This window comes from Chrysochloris asiatica, unplaced genomic scaffold (genome assembly GCF_000296735.1).
Source record: "Chrysochloris asiatica unplaced genomic scaffold, ChrAsi1.0 scaffold00022, whole genome shotgun sequence".
Classification (NCBI taxonomy): Eukaryota; Metazoa; Chordata; class Mammalia; order Afrosoricida; family Chrysochloridae; genus Chrysochloris; species Chrysochloris asiatica.
Genome location: NW_006408540.1, coordinates 20148051 through 20165898, shown reverse-complemented (window position 1 = coordinate 20165898; position 17848 = coordinate 20148051). Strand labels below are relative to the sequence as shown.

Here is a 17848-nt window from a genome sequence, read left to right as displayed (position 1 = left end):
TGTCACGGTCCACACTAAGCCTTTGCATAGTCAGTATAGCACAAGTCAACATCTTCCTGGTATTCTCTGCTGTTAGCCAAAATCCATCTGATGTCAGCAATGATATTCCTAGTTCCATGTCCTCTTCGGAATCTGAACTAAAACAGACTAGGAAAATATTAACATACTTTTGTGTTTTGGTTCGGGACACAGATTTATGGTATCTGTCCTCTTTTTAATGACTCTTAACTTTAGTGTCTCTTTGTTGTTGTTGTTGTTGTTATGTGCCATGGAGTCGGTTCTGACTCATAGAAACCCTGTATAGGGTTTCCAAGGCTGTAAATCTTTACAGGAGCAGAAAGCCTCATCTTTCTACCATGAAACAACTGGTAGTTTCGAACTGCTGACCCTGAGGTTAGCAGCCTGATTCGTAACCACTACGCTACCAGTGTCTCTTTGTTTGTTGTTGTTATGTGCCATGGAGTCAGTTCCGGCTCATAGCGACCCTGTACAGCGTTTCCAAGGCTGTAAATCTTTACAGGAGCAGAAACCCTCATCTTTCTCCCACGGAACAGCTGGTAGTTTCGAACTGCTGTCCCTGAGGTTCACAGCCTGATTCGTAACCACTATGCTACCAGTGTCTCTTTAGATGAACAGAAATACCAGTTCCGCTTTCTCTGGCTGAGAGCTTTTCTCATAATACTGTGTATCTGTTTCCTAGGATTGCCCTAACAAAGTACCACAAACTAGGTGGCCATCAGAACAGAAGTGTGTTGTCTCACAGTGCTGACACTTGAAAGCTGGACACTTGAAGTCAGTGCGCTGGCTCTATTTGCTCCTTCTGAAGGCTCTGAGGGAGACCTCTCTCCTACATGCTGATGACAACTCACCATCCTTGGTGTTCCTTGGCTTATACCGTCTGTTCATCACGGCAATCTCTATCTCTGTGGTCACATGGTCGACTTCCTTCTGTGTCTCTGTTCTTCTTTTGTGAGGACACCAGTCATCCTGGCTTAGACATCCTCAGAAACCCTGTTTGTGAACACAGCCACATTCATAAATACAAGGGTTAGTGCTTCAACAGATCTTTTGTGGGGACAGAGTTCATTCCATAACACATTGTGGGTTCCGGTAGAGCATCCTCTAACACCTTCACCCCCAGCCTGGGCCTTCTTCACTATTGTATTCCAGTATGTAGTCCACACAAAAACCTGATGAGTGAATAAACAGAAAAAGTAAGAGATCCAGGATTTTACCCCTTACATTTCTGTCATCTGAAGACTTGCTTGTTATATCACTCCTGGCAACCTTCCTTATTTGAGAGGAACTGGCTGACCTCCCAACCCCTCAAACTCCTTTTGGTGCCTTGAGAGAGACCGATCTACATCTCTACCCAAGTCTGACTGGAATTCTTCGTTGCAGAGTTTGGTACCTTAACTTTTCGCTTAATGGACCACAAACCACCAAAAGTTAAGAAGCAACAAGTAAAAGAAATCCAAAAAGTTCATCATGTTGTTCAACAGAAGAAGAAATTAGAATTAGATAAAGAATGGGTGATGACTAAGATAAAGGTAAGCCTGTTGATTGTGTTTTGGGTTTGGATTTCATTTGTTTTTTTGGCTCAGGTGAGACACACACACCATCAGGGAACATCAGGTCTAATACACAACATGAACGTACACAAGAAAAAGACAAAATCCAATACATAAAATCCACTGCTATTGAGTAAATTTCAATCCATGTACCAGCTGCTTTTCAGGAGAAAAATGAGGCTCCCTGCCCCTGCAAAGATACACAGTCTCAGAAACCCTATACAGGGTCACTATGAGTCAGAACCAACTCGACGGCACTTAGCAGCAACAACACACATACACATACTATGTTGTTAAGTGTCATTGATTCAATTTCAACTCATAATGACCCTGCATAGTATTTCTGAGGAGCGACTGGTGAATTTGAACTGCCAACCTTTTGGTTCAAACCGACCTTGCTTTTCCCCACAGCACGACCCCAGAACTCCTAGGACTCCACTACATATATGCATATATACGCATATATATGTAATCATTCTGGTGTGGTGCTGAAGGATAAGTACTGGAAGGCTAACCACAAGGTTGGTGGTTCAAACCTACCAGCTGCTCCTTGGCAATCCTATACAGGGTTGTTATGATTAGAAACTGACTCAATGGTGCTAAACAAGAGCACGTATACATACATATAGAAGGTCTGAGTTATTAGGAGTGTGACTAGGATATTTTACTAGGATTTTTAAATTGAGACTCAGCCTATAAGGTTCTGTTTTTGGCCAATGAATTAGGATTAAATAGAAAGAAAGGTAATATATCAAAAACACCTTATTCTTTGACCAAAATAAAATCTACATCAACAGTGAATCATATGAAATGATGCAGCCACTCTAGAAACAATATGGTGGTTCCTCAAAAAGCTGAAGGTAGAACTACCAAGAAAGACCTGATGATCTACTTCTGAAAATTAGCCAATGAACAATATAAGGATCATTTCTTGTTGTTGTTGTTAAGTGCCGCCGAGACGGATTCAACCCATAGCGACCCTGTACAAGGTTACCGAGGCTGTAAATCTTTACGGGAGCAGAAAGCCTTATCTGTCTCCCGCGGAGCGGCTGGTAGTTTTGAACTGCTGATGTTAAGGTTCGCAGCCCGATTCATAACTTAAGGATCATGTTGTTGTTGTTGTTATGTGCCGTGGAGTCGGTTCCGACTCATAGCGAGCAGAACATTATTCAGTATGGAACTGGAAGATGAACATCAGGAAGACTAAGGTGGTCCAGGACCAGGCAACATTTCATTCCGTCCTACAAAGGACCCCCAGGGGTCAGAGGCCACTCAATGGCAAGGAACAATAACCACATACATTGTAACATTTGCAACAATCATGTGGTGAGTGTGTTGTTATTATCCTCATTTGATAGTTGTTTGAAGAAAATGAGACCCAGAAATATTTAGATCTCTATCCTGATGTGGCACTCTAGGATTATTAGCACTGGGCCACAAGGTCAGTTTGGACCAGCCACGCCTCAGAAACCCTATCAAGGTTCCCTATGAGTCAAAACTGACTCCACAACACTTAACAACAACAATCTCAAGGACACAGAGCCTGTATTCATTGGTGCTCCTTAGCTACTGAAACAAACAACCCCAAGGCTAAGTAGTTTAATTGCTGTTGTTAAATGTTGTTACTACTCATAGTGACCCAATATAGAGTTTCTGAGGCTCTTCACAGGAGCAGCTGGCAGACTCCAACTGTGGACCTTGTGGTTCACAGCCCAGTTCTTATGTTATGGAGCCTCTGTGCTTTCACGTGGTTTAATAAATGGAAGCATATTCTTGCTCTGATTATTGATTTGAGTTTTGTAGCTCTCCAGGGTGGCCCTCCTCCAAGCTGAGGAGTCTCAGAGATCTGGGTTCTCTCCTATGGTTTTCCATTGCTCTTCATCCTCTTGGGTCCTTCAAGTCCAGTTTCATGGATGGGAAGTGGAGCCACAGTCCACATCTAAAAGTCATTGACTAAAGCTAGTAAATGCACCTCTATACGAGGGCAGTGGTAATTATCCTGCATCTTGTATGTGCCCAGGAGAAAATGAGACCTGTTTGAACTAAGAAAAGCAATCAATCCGCCTTCACAAAATGGCGAGTGTGGTCGCACTGGTGGTAAAAGTAGAAGCAAACAGGAAACCTACACTGTTAACCACGTATGGATCCTTCAAACTTCCTGAGAAGAAATGAGCAGTTCAGGGTGTCTTCACCTCTCTGATCTGGAAGAGGCTTTGAGTGGGAGGTTCTACAGGTTGTGCCAGACAGCAGAAAGGGCACTGGAAGCTTCGTATAAGGCCTTCAGCTTTCCCATCTCCCTGGTCTGACCTCCAACAAATTAAAGAAACCTTCTGTGCCTTCTTGCTCCATCGACCCCATGTTCTTCCCATACACCATACCTGGTCCTGCCTCGAAGTCTGCTGCTGCAGCACCTGCCCCCAGCCCGTATCCTACAACCTAGAGGAAGACCCTCAACAAGATCTCTATGCAGAGAGATCCTTCCTAACCCACCATCCATGTCAGGTTACGTATAGGGCCTGAGAATTATGACACAGTGGGACAGGTGGGGATTTAAAAAGGAAAAAAAAGCAATAAATTCCAAGTCACTTGTTGAGTAAATAACACTGTGTGTAAGAATCTGCTGGTGCTCAGACAGAATGCATCCAGCCCAGACCCAGCAGCTCCCCAACAGCCAGGGAAAGACCAGAGACTGCAGCTCCCTCTGGCTGCCTAAACCAGTAGCCAGGTGTTATGGTTCCAACTCATGGAATGGCTCTCATCACCTGGATCTTGCATCTAGCTCTCCTCCATCTGGCCTCTGGTTCTCAGGACTTGAGCCTCACTTGACTCACCAACTTCTGTTGACTTGTGAGTCAGCAGTCTGTCATCTGACCTGCTATACTAGAGTGTGGAGAATCCTCCAGACTGACACCTGAACTATAGATTTGAGACTTGCCAACCTTCACAACCGTGTGATGCTTCAGGAGTTCTGTGAGGTATTGCTGTGAATTGTGGTGCCCAGGAACATGAGGAGGAATAATGGTGGTTGACATCAGAGATGATGGAGTGGTATAGCATTCTGGAAAAGCTGGCCATTTAGGACATCTTTAACCTCCACCACATAGGAAACAACCTCTTGCTGATCCTTCTAAAAGAAACTATTCATGCAGTTGCTCATGACCCCATGTGTCCAGAGTAGAACTGTGTTCCACAGGGTTTTCAAAATGATGACCTTTTGGAAAAGGATCACCAGGTTTTTCTTCTAAGACACCCAGGTGGGTTCAGACCACTAACTTTTGGTTAGTATTTGAGTGCTTAACCATTTTGCCTCCAGGAACTCCCTCTGGCCTTTCTGCTCTTAGCCTCAGATTCTGTCCCATAATGATGACGTTTCTGCTCTGAGACATATCGTTCATGTATCTTCTCAGTGAGCGGAAGTATGCCAATTTCACCTCTGGAGCAGAGGTTTTGCTTTGCACGTGGGGTTCTTAGCATTAGAAAAATGTCCTTACATGATATTTGAATTTAACAAGTAGAGAGTATCTCAAAAATTCTGCTTTCGGGGGGAAAGGCCTAAAATTCAATCTTTCTTCCATGAGAAATACCTATAAGTCCATTGGGAAGAGCCTACCCATGGGTATCATGGTAAGGAACTTCTTTAGGCTGAAGAAAGAGCAGTGATTTATAGGGTACAGGTAGAGGACAGGAGCTTGGTGACTGAAGGCATTGTGGTTCATGGTTAAGACCACACGCTTAAGGCTCAGATTACCTGCCTCTCACTGGTAAGTAATTTAAGTGCTGTAGGATAAGCACTGGACTGCTAACTGCAAGGTCAGCAGTTCAAACCCACCAGCCATTCCTCAGAAACCCTATACAGTGTCGCTATGAGTCAGAATTGACTCAACAGCACTTAACAACAACAACAAAGTGGTGGTAAGGTTTTTCCACTAAAAGTGTCTACTATTTCATTCTACTTGGATCAACAATCAATGCCCTTGGATGAAGCACTCAAGATATTAAATAACATATTGCATTGGGCCAAATCTGCTACAAAAAACCTCTATAAAGTTCTAAAACACAAAGATGTCACTTAGATGACTAAGATGCTCCTGATCCAAGTCATGGTCTTTTTGGTCACCTCATATGCATGCAAAAATTGGATAATGATAATGAAAATAGAAGACAATGAATTCATTCCAATCGTGGTGCTAGCAAAGAATATTGACTATACCATGGCAGTATCAGATTATGTAATAAGAAAGGCAAACCCAGACTTACTTGTCCTTACTCATATGTAGTGAACCATTCCACATTTTTCACCACATCAAAAATTCTGCTTATAGATAGAGCTGGCGTCTGTCTCTTTCTCAACCCCACAACACTTTCCTACAGAATCCCTGACAGAGATAGAATGATGCGGTGAAAACCATGTGAAATGGTTCACTACAGAATGGTGAGTAAGCTCATACTCACCTTGCTTATTGGGTAATTAATCCCTACCATGGACTGTCAGTCTTGGTGTGGCATTGTGGGTTAATGCACCAGACTGTAAATCCGTTTGAACTGCAAGGTCAGAGCAGTTCAAGCTCACCAGCTGCTCCTTGCAAAACTTATACAGGGTTGCTATGGGTTGGAACTGACTTGAAGGCACTTAACAACAACAACAACATGGACTGTCAGAAGAATGAGAAAAATCAGTCTTAGAAGATATACAACCAGAATGTTCCTTGGAAGCGAGGATAGTGAAACCTGACTCAGCATCATCAGGAATGAACAATCCCTAGAAATGGACACGTGTTTGGTAGTCAGTTAAACCTCATTAAGATGGACTGACACTTAATGGAGACAATGGGTTCAGCATTCAGTGACCGTGAAGATAGAATGGAGCAGGACCGGGTAAAATTTGCTTCTGCTACACACAACGTGCGCTGGAGCTGAGTCATGCCAAGTGACAACAACAAATGAGGGTAAGACTAGTTTTGTGCGAATCAGTGTCTGGCACAGCCAAACACTGTAGGGTGTAGGGAAAGAGCTAGCTACGTGATGTCTAAGAGAGTAACTTCACCTAGTGTAGCCCTTTTCATTCCGAGGCCCAGGCTCCTTCCTGGGCATTTAAAGGCAATGCCCTGGGAACCCTGACAAGCAGCAGCTTCTCAAACAGAGAATCTCTTTCCTTGATCTGCTTGGATGTTGACATTCTGCTAATATGTTTTCCTTAAACAAAACATTGTTTTGCTGCTAAATATAATAGTTTCAAAATCACTGCTAAATATAATAGTTTGAAAAAATAGTTTGAAAATCTTCCAATTGATGTCAGACAGAATACCAGATCACCTGAAGACACCTTTCTGCTCCAAACACCTGGGAGACTGGAAAAGTTAGGTAACAACAACAATGGAATCAACAAACCCATGGCGGGAACTTTGAAAAGACTGAATAGGCAAACCTTTTGGCAAGGTTGATTTTAAAACTTTTTTTAAAAAAAAGAGAAAGAAAAAGGGATAAGACTATAAAGAACTAAGGCAGGGACACAGGCAAATAGCCACAGATAATATGAAAATGTTTTTAAACATGATGTGAATTTGTATTGTACCAATAAATTTGAAAATTTACATAAACAATTTCCTTTTAAAAACTGCAATTTACTAAAACTAATCCAAGAAGAAATTAAAAACGTGACTACACCAATAACCAGAGTCCTGGTGTGGTGCTGTGGGTTAATGCATTGGACATCAATGTTGGTTTGAACCACAAGGTCAGTGGTTCAAGCTCACCATCTGCTCCTCAGAAACCCTACACAGGGTCGCTATGGGTCAGAACTACTCAATGGCACTTAACAACAACAACATACCAATAACCATTGTTATTAAGTGCCATCGAGTCAGTTCCAACACATAGAGACCCTGTATAGGGCTTCCGAGGAGTGACTGGTGGGTTTGAACTGCCAACCTTGTGGTTCACAGTCCAGTGCTGATCGTTCAGTGCCACACCAATAACTCTTAGAATGGCTGAAACACTGGTTTAAAATCTATAGCCACACACCACTGGTCCAGTTCTACCTCCTTGCTATCTAGACACAAGCATAGAAACCCTGAGTGATGTCCTATCCAAAGCTCCCAGCAAGCTCAGGGCAGTAATGTGCAGAGCAGCCTGAGGGCATTCACAGAGCAAGTAGAGGAAATCCCTAGCACTCCAGCAAAAGACGCTGTACCCTGAACTTGGGCAATCAGCTGTCTTGTACCTTTCATGGACTTGTCTCTTCTCCCCAGGTACATCAAGGTGATGGAAAAGTAATTCTTTACCCCAACGGGACTGTCTTCCAAGTCCTCTTTCCTGATGGGACAGGCCAAATCTAGTATCCACCGGAACAGTAGGATGCTGTGATTAGACCTGGGCCTGGTGATGTTTGCTGAGGGCTGGTATTCTCTGAAGGTTCTTCCTTTTCAAGGGGTCCCAATAGACAGTTTGTGCCTTAACCACCTCCCAGTTATCCATCAGGAAACCTGGCTATGCTAATCTTCAGTGTGCAAGCTAGAAACTTCACATACGTCATTCTGGAAGACAGTGATAAAATGTGGATACGGGCCCTTATCAACAACTCTGGCCATGCCACCATCTATGATGAAAACAAAGACATCTGGTAAGCTTGGGCCACCAAAAAAACAAACGCATTGTCATCAAGTCGATTCCAACTCATGGTGACCACATATGTATCAGAGGAGAACTGTGCTCCACAGGGTTTTCAATGTCTTCAAGTCCATAGTTGATTGCCAGGTCTTTCTTCCTCTGGAAGGACCCAAACCACCAAACTTTTGGTTAGCAGCCAAGCACATTAATCATGGGCACCACCAGGGTCTCCCAAGCTTGGACCATGTGTCCTAAATACTTAGTACTGATAGAGGGGCAGAATGGTCGAAGTTTATTCCCAGTCTACCCTGCCTTCTTCCCTTACTAGCTAAGTCTCTCTCTCTCTCTCTCACCTGTGAATGTATTCACCCCTTAACACACACTGGAAATGGGGAAAGATGTATAATGATGACTACCCACAGCTGCTCCTTGGAAACACTATATCAGGTTGCTAGGAGTCGGAACCCACTCACTAGTCAGCACTTAACAACAAACACCTAATAAGATAGGCCCTGGTCCTGGTGCATCATTGTTGCCCCATGAGTTAAATAGGAATCGGAAGTTCACAACAACCCCATTCTGTGGTCCTCCTAAACCCCTCTTGTGAGAATTGCCTTAGAAAGAACTCATCCCTCCCAGTTATGGGGGTCTCAGAGAAGAGGACCCAGCAAGGGCTTTAGAGACATGTACTGCCACCTTCCCTGATACAGAAATCAAACACGCAACTTCTAAACACTTCATTCTAAATGACTCGGTTCATAATTTCCCGTTTCTGGTGATGGTGGAAACATTCAACAAACCGATTCAGTATACCCCAGTATTACTTCAAGATTTTTCCAAATCTCTGTTGGGTAAGTTCTCTGTTATTTCAAGATTTTCCCTCTCCCTTTGACAACTAACCAAAGAGTGGGAAGTTCAAACCCACACAGAGGCACCTCAGAAGGGAAGCGTGGTGTTCTGCTTCCAGAAGAAGACAAGCTTGGGAAAAATCATTTGAAGCTCAGTTCTACTTTGAAAATCATGGAATCTTTAGGGGTCAGTATAGATGGAATGGCAATTGGCTTGATTTAGAGTGAGAAATGCATATTGACTTGGATCCACTTCATACTTTCTTCTTGATAGTGAATGGCAAACACTTCTTTTTTAATTCAGAAATATTTTGTTCACTCTCCAAACCTTGGTTTTTTAAGACAATTTTCTCTGCTCTGAGACTTTTGAAACACTGTTTTCCAGTTGACACCCTTGTTGTCAGGTGTAAGGTGGAAGTGAGAGGGGGTTGGGGGTCTACCTGAGCTCGGTGGGGACTGTATAGAAAATCCTGTGTGGGTGTGGAGGCAGGAGGCTGGTACAAGAAATACAGTGGAATAAGGGCAAGAAACCTATTTCATGTTCACAAGTATTATCGAGCTGTGTACAGTAGGGCCTCTTCTCCCCAATGGTGCTGAATTTTAGGGTCACAGAGGCCGTTGAGAAATCAATTCCAAGAAAGTCAGAACCTCTCTCTCAGTTTATTGATGAGGAAACTGAGATCAAGAGAAGACTCACGTATCTTGAGCCACACATACGGGTGTGCTTACTAACAAGATGTTTTCTGACATTTTGACTTTCTATATTTAAAAAAAAAAATCATTAAAAAAGAACAAAAGCAAATAAGGTATACACGAGAGACGTCCTCAGAGACAGACTGCAGCTCAGCTCATCAGTACTAAAGGAGAATGGTTGTGCTCGGAGCTGGGATGAGCCTGGGAGGGGGCTTCAAAGCTTCCTGGGGACTCTGGGTCAACCAGGTGGGCACCCCGGCACTGTACCCTCCCCATAGCCTTTCAGCTCGTGGAAAGTGGCAGGTAGCCTGCCCTTGTCTCCCGTGGCTGTTTAAAGTGGACAGAGACTCTGAGGGGACTACTGTGTCCCCTCCTGTAAAGTCCCAGCAGGAGAGAGGTAGATGGCTGTGCTGACACCCCAGATCCTGGCTGGGCCTCTGGAAAAGCCTCGATTTTGTGAATCAATGGGCCCACGTTTCCATGGCCGGGGGAAGTCGGCCCAACAGCTTTCCCTGAGCAGGTCTGCTCCCATTAAGACACAGGAACACCTCATTTCACACCCCTCAGCTCTTTCATTGTAGTTCTGGTATGCTGCTGTGGGTTAATGCGCTGGACTGCAAAAGTCGGTTTGAACCACAAAGTCACCGGTTCAAACTCACAAGCTGCTCCTTGGAAACCCTATACAGGGTTTCTAGGGGTTGCAACTGGCTTGACAGCACTTAGCAACAACAAAAAAAAAACCTCTTTCATTAGAGTCCTGGTGTGGCTCAGTAGGATCAGCACTGGACTGCGAACCACAAGATCATTGGTTCAAACCCACCAGCTGCTCCTCAGAAACCCTGTACAAGGTTTCTATGAGTTGAAACTGACTCGACAGCACATGACAACAGCAACAATCTCTTTCATTGGGACCTGCTGCCTTTTTGCTTTTTTCCCTTGGAAGCTTTTACAGAAATCTGCTAACCATTTCATGACTTAAGGAGTTGAGCAAAATATTGACAGATTTCCCTTGTAACCTCAAGTTCCTCCAAGACTGGAGGTTAGAATTTGGAGGCTTCCTGGTATTTAAAGCAAATTATGTGGACCAGGTGGGATGTGCCCACAACTCACAGCAAACAACCCCCGCATCCTCCCATCCTTGTCAGACCCAAGCCCCTCTGCCAGAGGCCATCCCCCCCGGCCTAGCTGGGACACCTGGCAGCGGGCATAACCTACTTTCTTTGCCCTTCGTGCCTTGCCAGTTGCCCGTGAGTTGACTCTGTGTGTCCAAGTGCTCTATAGGGATTCTCATAGTGCACACTTGAGAAGTAGATTGGCAGACCTTTCTTCCAAAGCACCTCTGAGTAGACTTAAACCACCAACCTTTATGGTTAGCTCCTGAGCACGTTAACCAACTGTTTGCATCCCTTCCTTCTTCAAATCCATTATCATCAAGTCAATTCCAACTCTTAGCGACCCTGTAGAACAGAGGAGAGCTACACCACAGAGTTGTCAAGACTATCAATCTGTATGGGAACAGACTACCCCATTCTCCCACTGAGTCACTGATTGATGGGTTCAAACCACTGACCTTTCAGTTAGCCACCGAGTGCTTAACCACTGCACCACCAGGGCTCCTCTTCCTTGCTTGGTGCTATATGACTCATGGAGTGAGGTGAGTCAGGTAGGGTAATACTACCACCTCAGTCTCCCCCTCCCTACAAACCTTTCTATCTGCCTCCCCCAAGGGCAATCTCACGTTATCTGCGCCATGCTCTAGTTTGCCTCAAAGCAAAGGAACGCTGCACCAATGATGGCATTTCAGACATCAGAGAGGGGGATGAGAGGGAACTGTCCATGTGGACCCTATCACACCCATCACCCCCCAGAAGTCGTACCTTAGGGCCATACTTTCTTCTCTGAATGTCTCTCCTAGTCCCATGCTGGTTCCTTCCCCAAGGGCCCCTCATCCGTGACATAAGGACTTGGTCCCTGAATTGCAGCCCATGTCACCAAGGAAGATAAAGTTACTTGGCCAGGGTCACCCAACTCAGATCACTGCTAGAAGTTTCACAAACTGTTCCTCCATTGCCGGCCCCAACCCTGCACCCTGAGCACTGGCCGAGTGCTTCTCCGTGTGGCCTGGTCACACCAAGGACTCGGAGCCTACTTCTTCAGTGTCTATCACTTCTTAGGGGTTTTGTTGGTTTGTTTTTCCCATTTCTTCAGGCAAAGCAAAAGCCTCCATTGGTGGTTGCAATTTTCTGAGTGTGTGGAAACTATAGCAGATCACCGCTTCCACCCCCAGGGACCAGGCTTCCCACCAGACAGAGGGACCCCCACCACCAGGAGCCCCAGGCCTGCCTATTGTTCACAGTTCAAGCCTTTGCAGCCTGTATTGGACTTGGGGTGATGCAAACCATTAGCGTGTTCAACTGCTAACTGAAGAGTTGGAGATTCAGGTGCACCCAGAGAGGTGCACCCAGAGAGAGATACCTTGGAAGAAAGGCCAAACAATCTACTTCCAAAAAATTAGCCACAGGGCTTTCTAAGGAGCAGAGTGCTACTCTAACTCACACAGGAGGTTCCTTGAATCAGATGGACTCATCAGTAACTGGTGTGTTTTCTTCTTGTTGTTGTTATTGTTGTTTTGTCTCCTAAGACTGCCATAAATTGAGTGGCTTAAAACAGCAGGACTTTTATTGTCTCCTCATTCTGGAAGCTAAATATCTGGGTTTAGGGTCATTCTCTTCAGAGCCTCTGGGGAAAGGTCCTTCCTAGTCTCTCCAGCTTTTGGTAGCCTTGGGGGCTCCTTGGTTTATAGCTACAGCCTAACTTTATCGTCACATGGTTGTCTTCCTTCTGAGTCTTCTTTCATAAATGAACACCAACCAGCTCACACCCCACTGATCACAACTGCAAAGACTCTGTTCCCAATTGAGGTCACATTCACTGGTACCAGGGTTAGAACCTCACCATATTTTTCTGGAGAACACAAGTTCACACGAGACACATCCCTGAAGCGGTGCCTACAGATTCAGATCACTTTGGGGTGCTCTCGATCCAGATTTCCAGAGAGCATTGTAGCCCCAACTGAGCACTCCCAGCCAGGGAGCAGGCCTCTAACCCCAAGGAGTAGGGAGGACCCAATGTGAGAACTTTGATGGAGGATTTAAGGGATTAAAATTGGCTGGGGAGAGCCCTCCTCTCTCCATCATTGGCATGAAGGAAATTCTAATATTTGCCTAGTTCCTACTATAGATAGGCATTTCATCCTTGCAACAACCCTTTGAATAAGGTATGAGTATCAACTCCATTTAAGGAGCTCTGGTAGCATAATGGTTACGAATCGGGCTGTGAACTGCAAGTCAGCAGTTCGAAACTACCAGCTGCTCCACGGGAGAAAGATGAGGCTTTCTGCTCCTGTAAAGATTTACAGCCTCGGAAACCCTGTACAGGGTCACTATGGGTCGGAACCGACTCGACGGCACTTAACAACAACAACAACTCCATTTAGCCACTGGAAGAAACTAAGGTCTTAAGAGGTTTCCTGGTGTGGCACTGTAAAGTAAGCACTGGTTGGTGGTTCAAACTCACCAGCCACTCCTCAGAGACCCTATGCATGGTTGCTACGAGTCAAAACTACTCAACAGCACTTCACAACAACAAGAAAAGAGGTTAAATAACTGGTCCAAAGCCATTCAGCTTACACGTGTCAGAGACAAGCTTTGAACCCGTGTCTGGCTCTGGAATCCTGTTTATTGATACTTCACTGAGCATGCTCTTGTTTAAGTGAAGCAAAATGAAGTTGAACAGGCCAGGGCCCCACGGGAAAGGGATTTAACAATTCTCACTTTGTTCAACAGGAAATTCTTGTATAGGAGAATGAGTAGAAAATTCCTCCTTGTTCAACATGAACAAGGCTCATCTTAACAGGCCTCTGTGACCGCGTAACAAGCCCCCAAGCAGCCCCAACAAAAACTGGCAGATTCTCTGAGTAAAACAAGGTGTCCCAAGCCCACCTTCTCCTGACTAACCCAGGCCTCAGCATCACGTCCCTTTGTGTGGGTGTTATGCATTGAATTTCATCCCCCAAAAGATATATTGAACTCCTTACCTCTGTACTTGTGAATATGGCCCAGTCAGGAAACAGGTTTTCTTTTGTTATGTTACCAAATTTGTGCTGGAGTAGGTTGGTCTTACACCTAATTCTTTCTGAATGACGTCTTACAAAAAAGGGAAAACAGACACCGAGAGACACAGAGATAGAGAAAACACTAGGCCAAGGAACGCCAAGAAATACCTAGGGCCGCCTACAGCTGGAAGAGACAAGAAAGGCCTTCTCCTAGGGCCTACAGAGAGAGTGATCCTCCTGACACCCTGAATTCAGATCCCTTACTCCCAACACTGTGAGGCAATAAATCCTGGTCTTGAAAACCACCCACTTGTGGCCATTTAAAAATGGCAGCACTAGGAAACCAAGACAAGCTAAGAGATGCCACTGCCCCCAACTGCAGCTCTGATGGGATTCAAAAGGCAGAAGTCAGTCCAGAGATATATGGTGGGCTTGGAAGCCAAGAAAGAACAGTTCAGCAAGTGAAGCCTTGGAGAGCAGGGCTTGGGAGAGACAAGAGAGAAAGGCCTCCAGCCCTTCCCTTATTTGATGCCTGCTTGACTGCAAAACCATTTGAACTGCAAGGTTGACGGTTCAAACTCACCAGTAGCTCTTCGGAAACCCTGTATAGGGTCGCTATGGGTCGTATCTGACTCGACCGTACTTAACAACAACAACAACAACATGCAGTTGCCAGCCTGAAGCGTGCCGCAGAAATTCAGCAGGGAACCAGACAGACATGATTCTTACCCACGCAGAGCTTCCATTTCAGTGGGGTAGAGCAGATGATATGTAGTAGATTCTCAATATTCACCATATTTCGGTTCCATGAAGTACCTGCAAATGCTGAATTAGCAAATACTGAACCGCCTTGGGCAGTGGGCAACCCAAAACTTTTGCTGCTCCATGCATGTCCACAAATGACTGCAAAACTTCCCCAAGTGTTGATCTTGGGGTTACAATCAAATTTTAGCAAGTAGGCAAATTTACAAATATGGCATCCACAAGAAAGGAAGATCCAGTTATATGATGGTAAACGCTATGAAGAAAACTCAGAAGATGGGAATGGACAATCACTTAGGCACTGCCTTAGTCTCCTAGTGCTGAGTAACAGAAATACCACAATGGGAGGCTTTAGAATAGAACACAGAAACACATCTGCTCTCAGTTCTAGAAGCTAGATAGCTGAATCAGAGTCTGTCTCAACTCCTTGTCAGTACCACTGGGAGTTTTTTGGTTCCTTGGCTTGTAGACAATCCTCACATGATACCTGTCTTTCCCTGTGTGTTTGTGTGTGTGTGTGTGTGTATTCTACTCTGCTTCATAACTCCATAGTGATCAGATGTAGAACCCATCCCACTTGGATATACTCTAATTAACATAATAAGAAAAATCTGATTTCCAAACGGGGACCACATTCACAGGTAAAGGAATGGCATCCCAGCACATATTTGGGAGGGAAGGCACACAATTCCATTGATAACAAGGAGTTAGGTCAGGAAGGGACTCGCTGAGGTGAGACCTTCAGGATAAACTGGAGACACCATGAAATAGGGGGTGGGGGGTAGCATGACAAATTCCTCCAGTGAATAAAGAGCCCTGGGGCCCCAGGAACTGAACAAGGAGGAGGGAGTAAGGGGGAGGCTGGGCACATCTCCAGAGCAGAGCCTAATGCAATGTCAAGTCCCCAGCTTGCCCTCCTGGAACTTTTCCTACCTGCTGAGACCCTGTGGGCCATTCTTCCCACTAAGGAGGCAGGAAATGAGAAGGCAGGAGGAGGAGAAGCTGGAGTTCTGCTCTGCCAGAGGAGAGGTTGGGGTGGGGGCGCACTCCTCAGGGCAGTGCACTGACTGAGCCTTGTGACTTCTTGGTCTAGGTTGTGCCTGAGCTACAATCTGGGCTACTACTTCATTGGAAACAGAAGCCAAAAGGCTTGGAACTGGTGGAATCTAAACCTCCACACTCATGCACCCCCAGTCCGGCCCATCACCTTGGAAATCAACCAGTACATCAAGATACACATACAAAGCCAAGACGAGATCTCCTTCTACTTCATTCACCAGACAAAGCAGATTCATTTAAACCTTGGCACCAAGTACAAGGTAAGCTGTCAATGCCCCAGACCCTTGGCCAAGTTGAATGCCTACCTGTTCTTGGGATCCTTCTGATTCAGAATGGTCCACACCCTGAGACCAAACAAGATCTGTCTCTTGCCAAGCCACTCAACAACAATCCAGGTACCATGGAGCTGGCTACGGCCCCAGGTGTGTCACCTTAGACCTGTGTTCCATAGGGTTTTGAATGAGGACTTGTTGATTAGACACTGCAACAGGTCTCAGCTCTGGCAGGGTTTCCACAAGCCAGAACCAGACTCCCAGGAGAGCAGACTTCCGGCCGTAGGTGTACCAGGGCACAAGGGCTACCCTTCTGTTTCTGTTTAATTAATTTATTATTATTATTATGATAAAACCTATGTAACAGAGTTTGTCATTTACACCACATTTTGTTTACAACTCAAGTGACATTGATTGTATAAGCCATGTTGCACAACCATAAACAATAACTATTTCCAAAACTTTTTCACCACCCTAAGGGAAAACGTGGTGACCATTTAGCAAGAACTCCCATTTCCTTCTACCCCAGGTCCTTGAAAAATCAATAATAAACTTTGATCTCTAGTATTTGCCTATCCTTGTTGTTGTTGTTAGGTGCCGTCCAGTCAGTTTCAACTCATAGTGACCCTACGCACAACAGAACAAAACATTACACAGTCCTGCACCCCCGTCACAATTGTTACGCTTGAGCCCATTGAGCTGCCCCTCTGCGAGTCCATCTCACTACAGTCTTCTTCTTTCTCCCTGACCGTCCACTTTCATGTCTGAAATGTGAGGGACAAAGAATCACCATCCTGAATTCCAAGGAGCATTCCAGCTGTACTTCTTCCAACACAGACCTCTTTGTTCTTCTGGGAGTCCATGGTACCTTCAATATTCTTCTCCAACACCACAAGTCAAATGCATCAATAATTCTAAGGTCTTCCTTATTTGTTGTCCACTTTCACATGCATAGGAGGCTATTAAAAAATACCATGGCTTGGGGCAGGCGCACATTAGCCCTAAACTGACAGCTTTGTTTATAAACACTTGAAACAGGTCTTTTGCAGCAGATTTGCCTGCCTATCCTAGATATTGCATATCTGTGGGATCGTGTGATAGCTGTCATTTGTGTCAGTCTTATTTTCCTCAGTATTTTCAAGGTTCAACCATGCCGTGGCATAGAACAAAACTTCACTTCTCTTGTATGAAGGCCCTTCAAAAAGTTCGTGGAAAAATTCCATGATCTTTCTATTCCATTTTTCTATGAACTTTCTGAAATCCCTTCATATGTATGTCCCACATTTTATTTCTCCACCTATTAATGGTCACAGTTGTTCCCACCTTTTGGCAATTAAGAATAGGTTATAATGAACACTGGTACTCACATATCTAAGGCCCCTTCAGCTTTGAGGACAGACTATGGGGTGCCTCAGCCTGTGTCCTTAGTAGACCACAGGCTTCGGTCACGTGAGTGAATTTGAGGGAGCAGCTGAAAGACCTGCAGCCCCAAGCCTGAAGGGAATACTGGCCCATGGTCACAGCAGACTTGACTCTGAGGGTGTGTGAGGGACAGTGAGAAACTGAGGCAGAGCTTATCCTCACCTACTCTTCTGTGAATTTCCTCAGTACATAACTCCAGAGGCGCTGAAAGAAATGAAGAATAAAAGAGTCCAAGAAGTGGAATTCAGTGCTACGGCTCAGAAAATCCAGATCCTCCTGGGAAAAATGAGCAAGATCCGGAATCTGCTGACAATCTCCGACTTGGAAAACTTTGTGGCATCAGCCAAAGATTTCCTAGGAAATACTTGCCAGAAGAAGAAATCTGAGTTCCAAGATGTGGTCACTCACCTGACTATCCCAGAACTTTCCCAGTATCTACAGAATGTCTCAGGATGGGAGAATCCTCAGGAGCCTGAAGAAAATTCTAGACCTGTTTAAGTC

General features: G+C 45.0%; 1 protein-coding gene across 1 annotated transcript in view; it reads left to right on the top strand.

Moving 5' to 3' along the window:
• The window catches only part of FAM194B (family with sequence similarity 194, member B), a 32090-nt gene extending 14245 nt beyond the window's left edge, over positions 1-17845 (top strand). The window contains exons 5-9 of the mRNA XM_006837685.1: positions 1402-1550; positions 7820-7905; positions 8038-8190; positions 15688-15913; positions 17534-17845. Of these exons, the coding sequence (XP_006837749.1) occupies positions 1402-1550; positions 7820-7905; positions 8038-8190; positions 15688-15913; positions 17534-17845 (926 nt within the window). The remainder of the gene's footprint in view (positions 1-1401; positions 1551-7819; positions 7906-8037; positions 8191-15687; positions 15914-17533) is intronic.
• Positions 17846-17848: the final 3 nt, after the last annotated feature.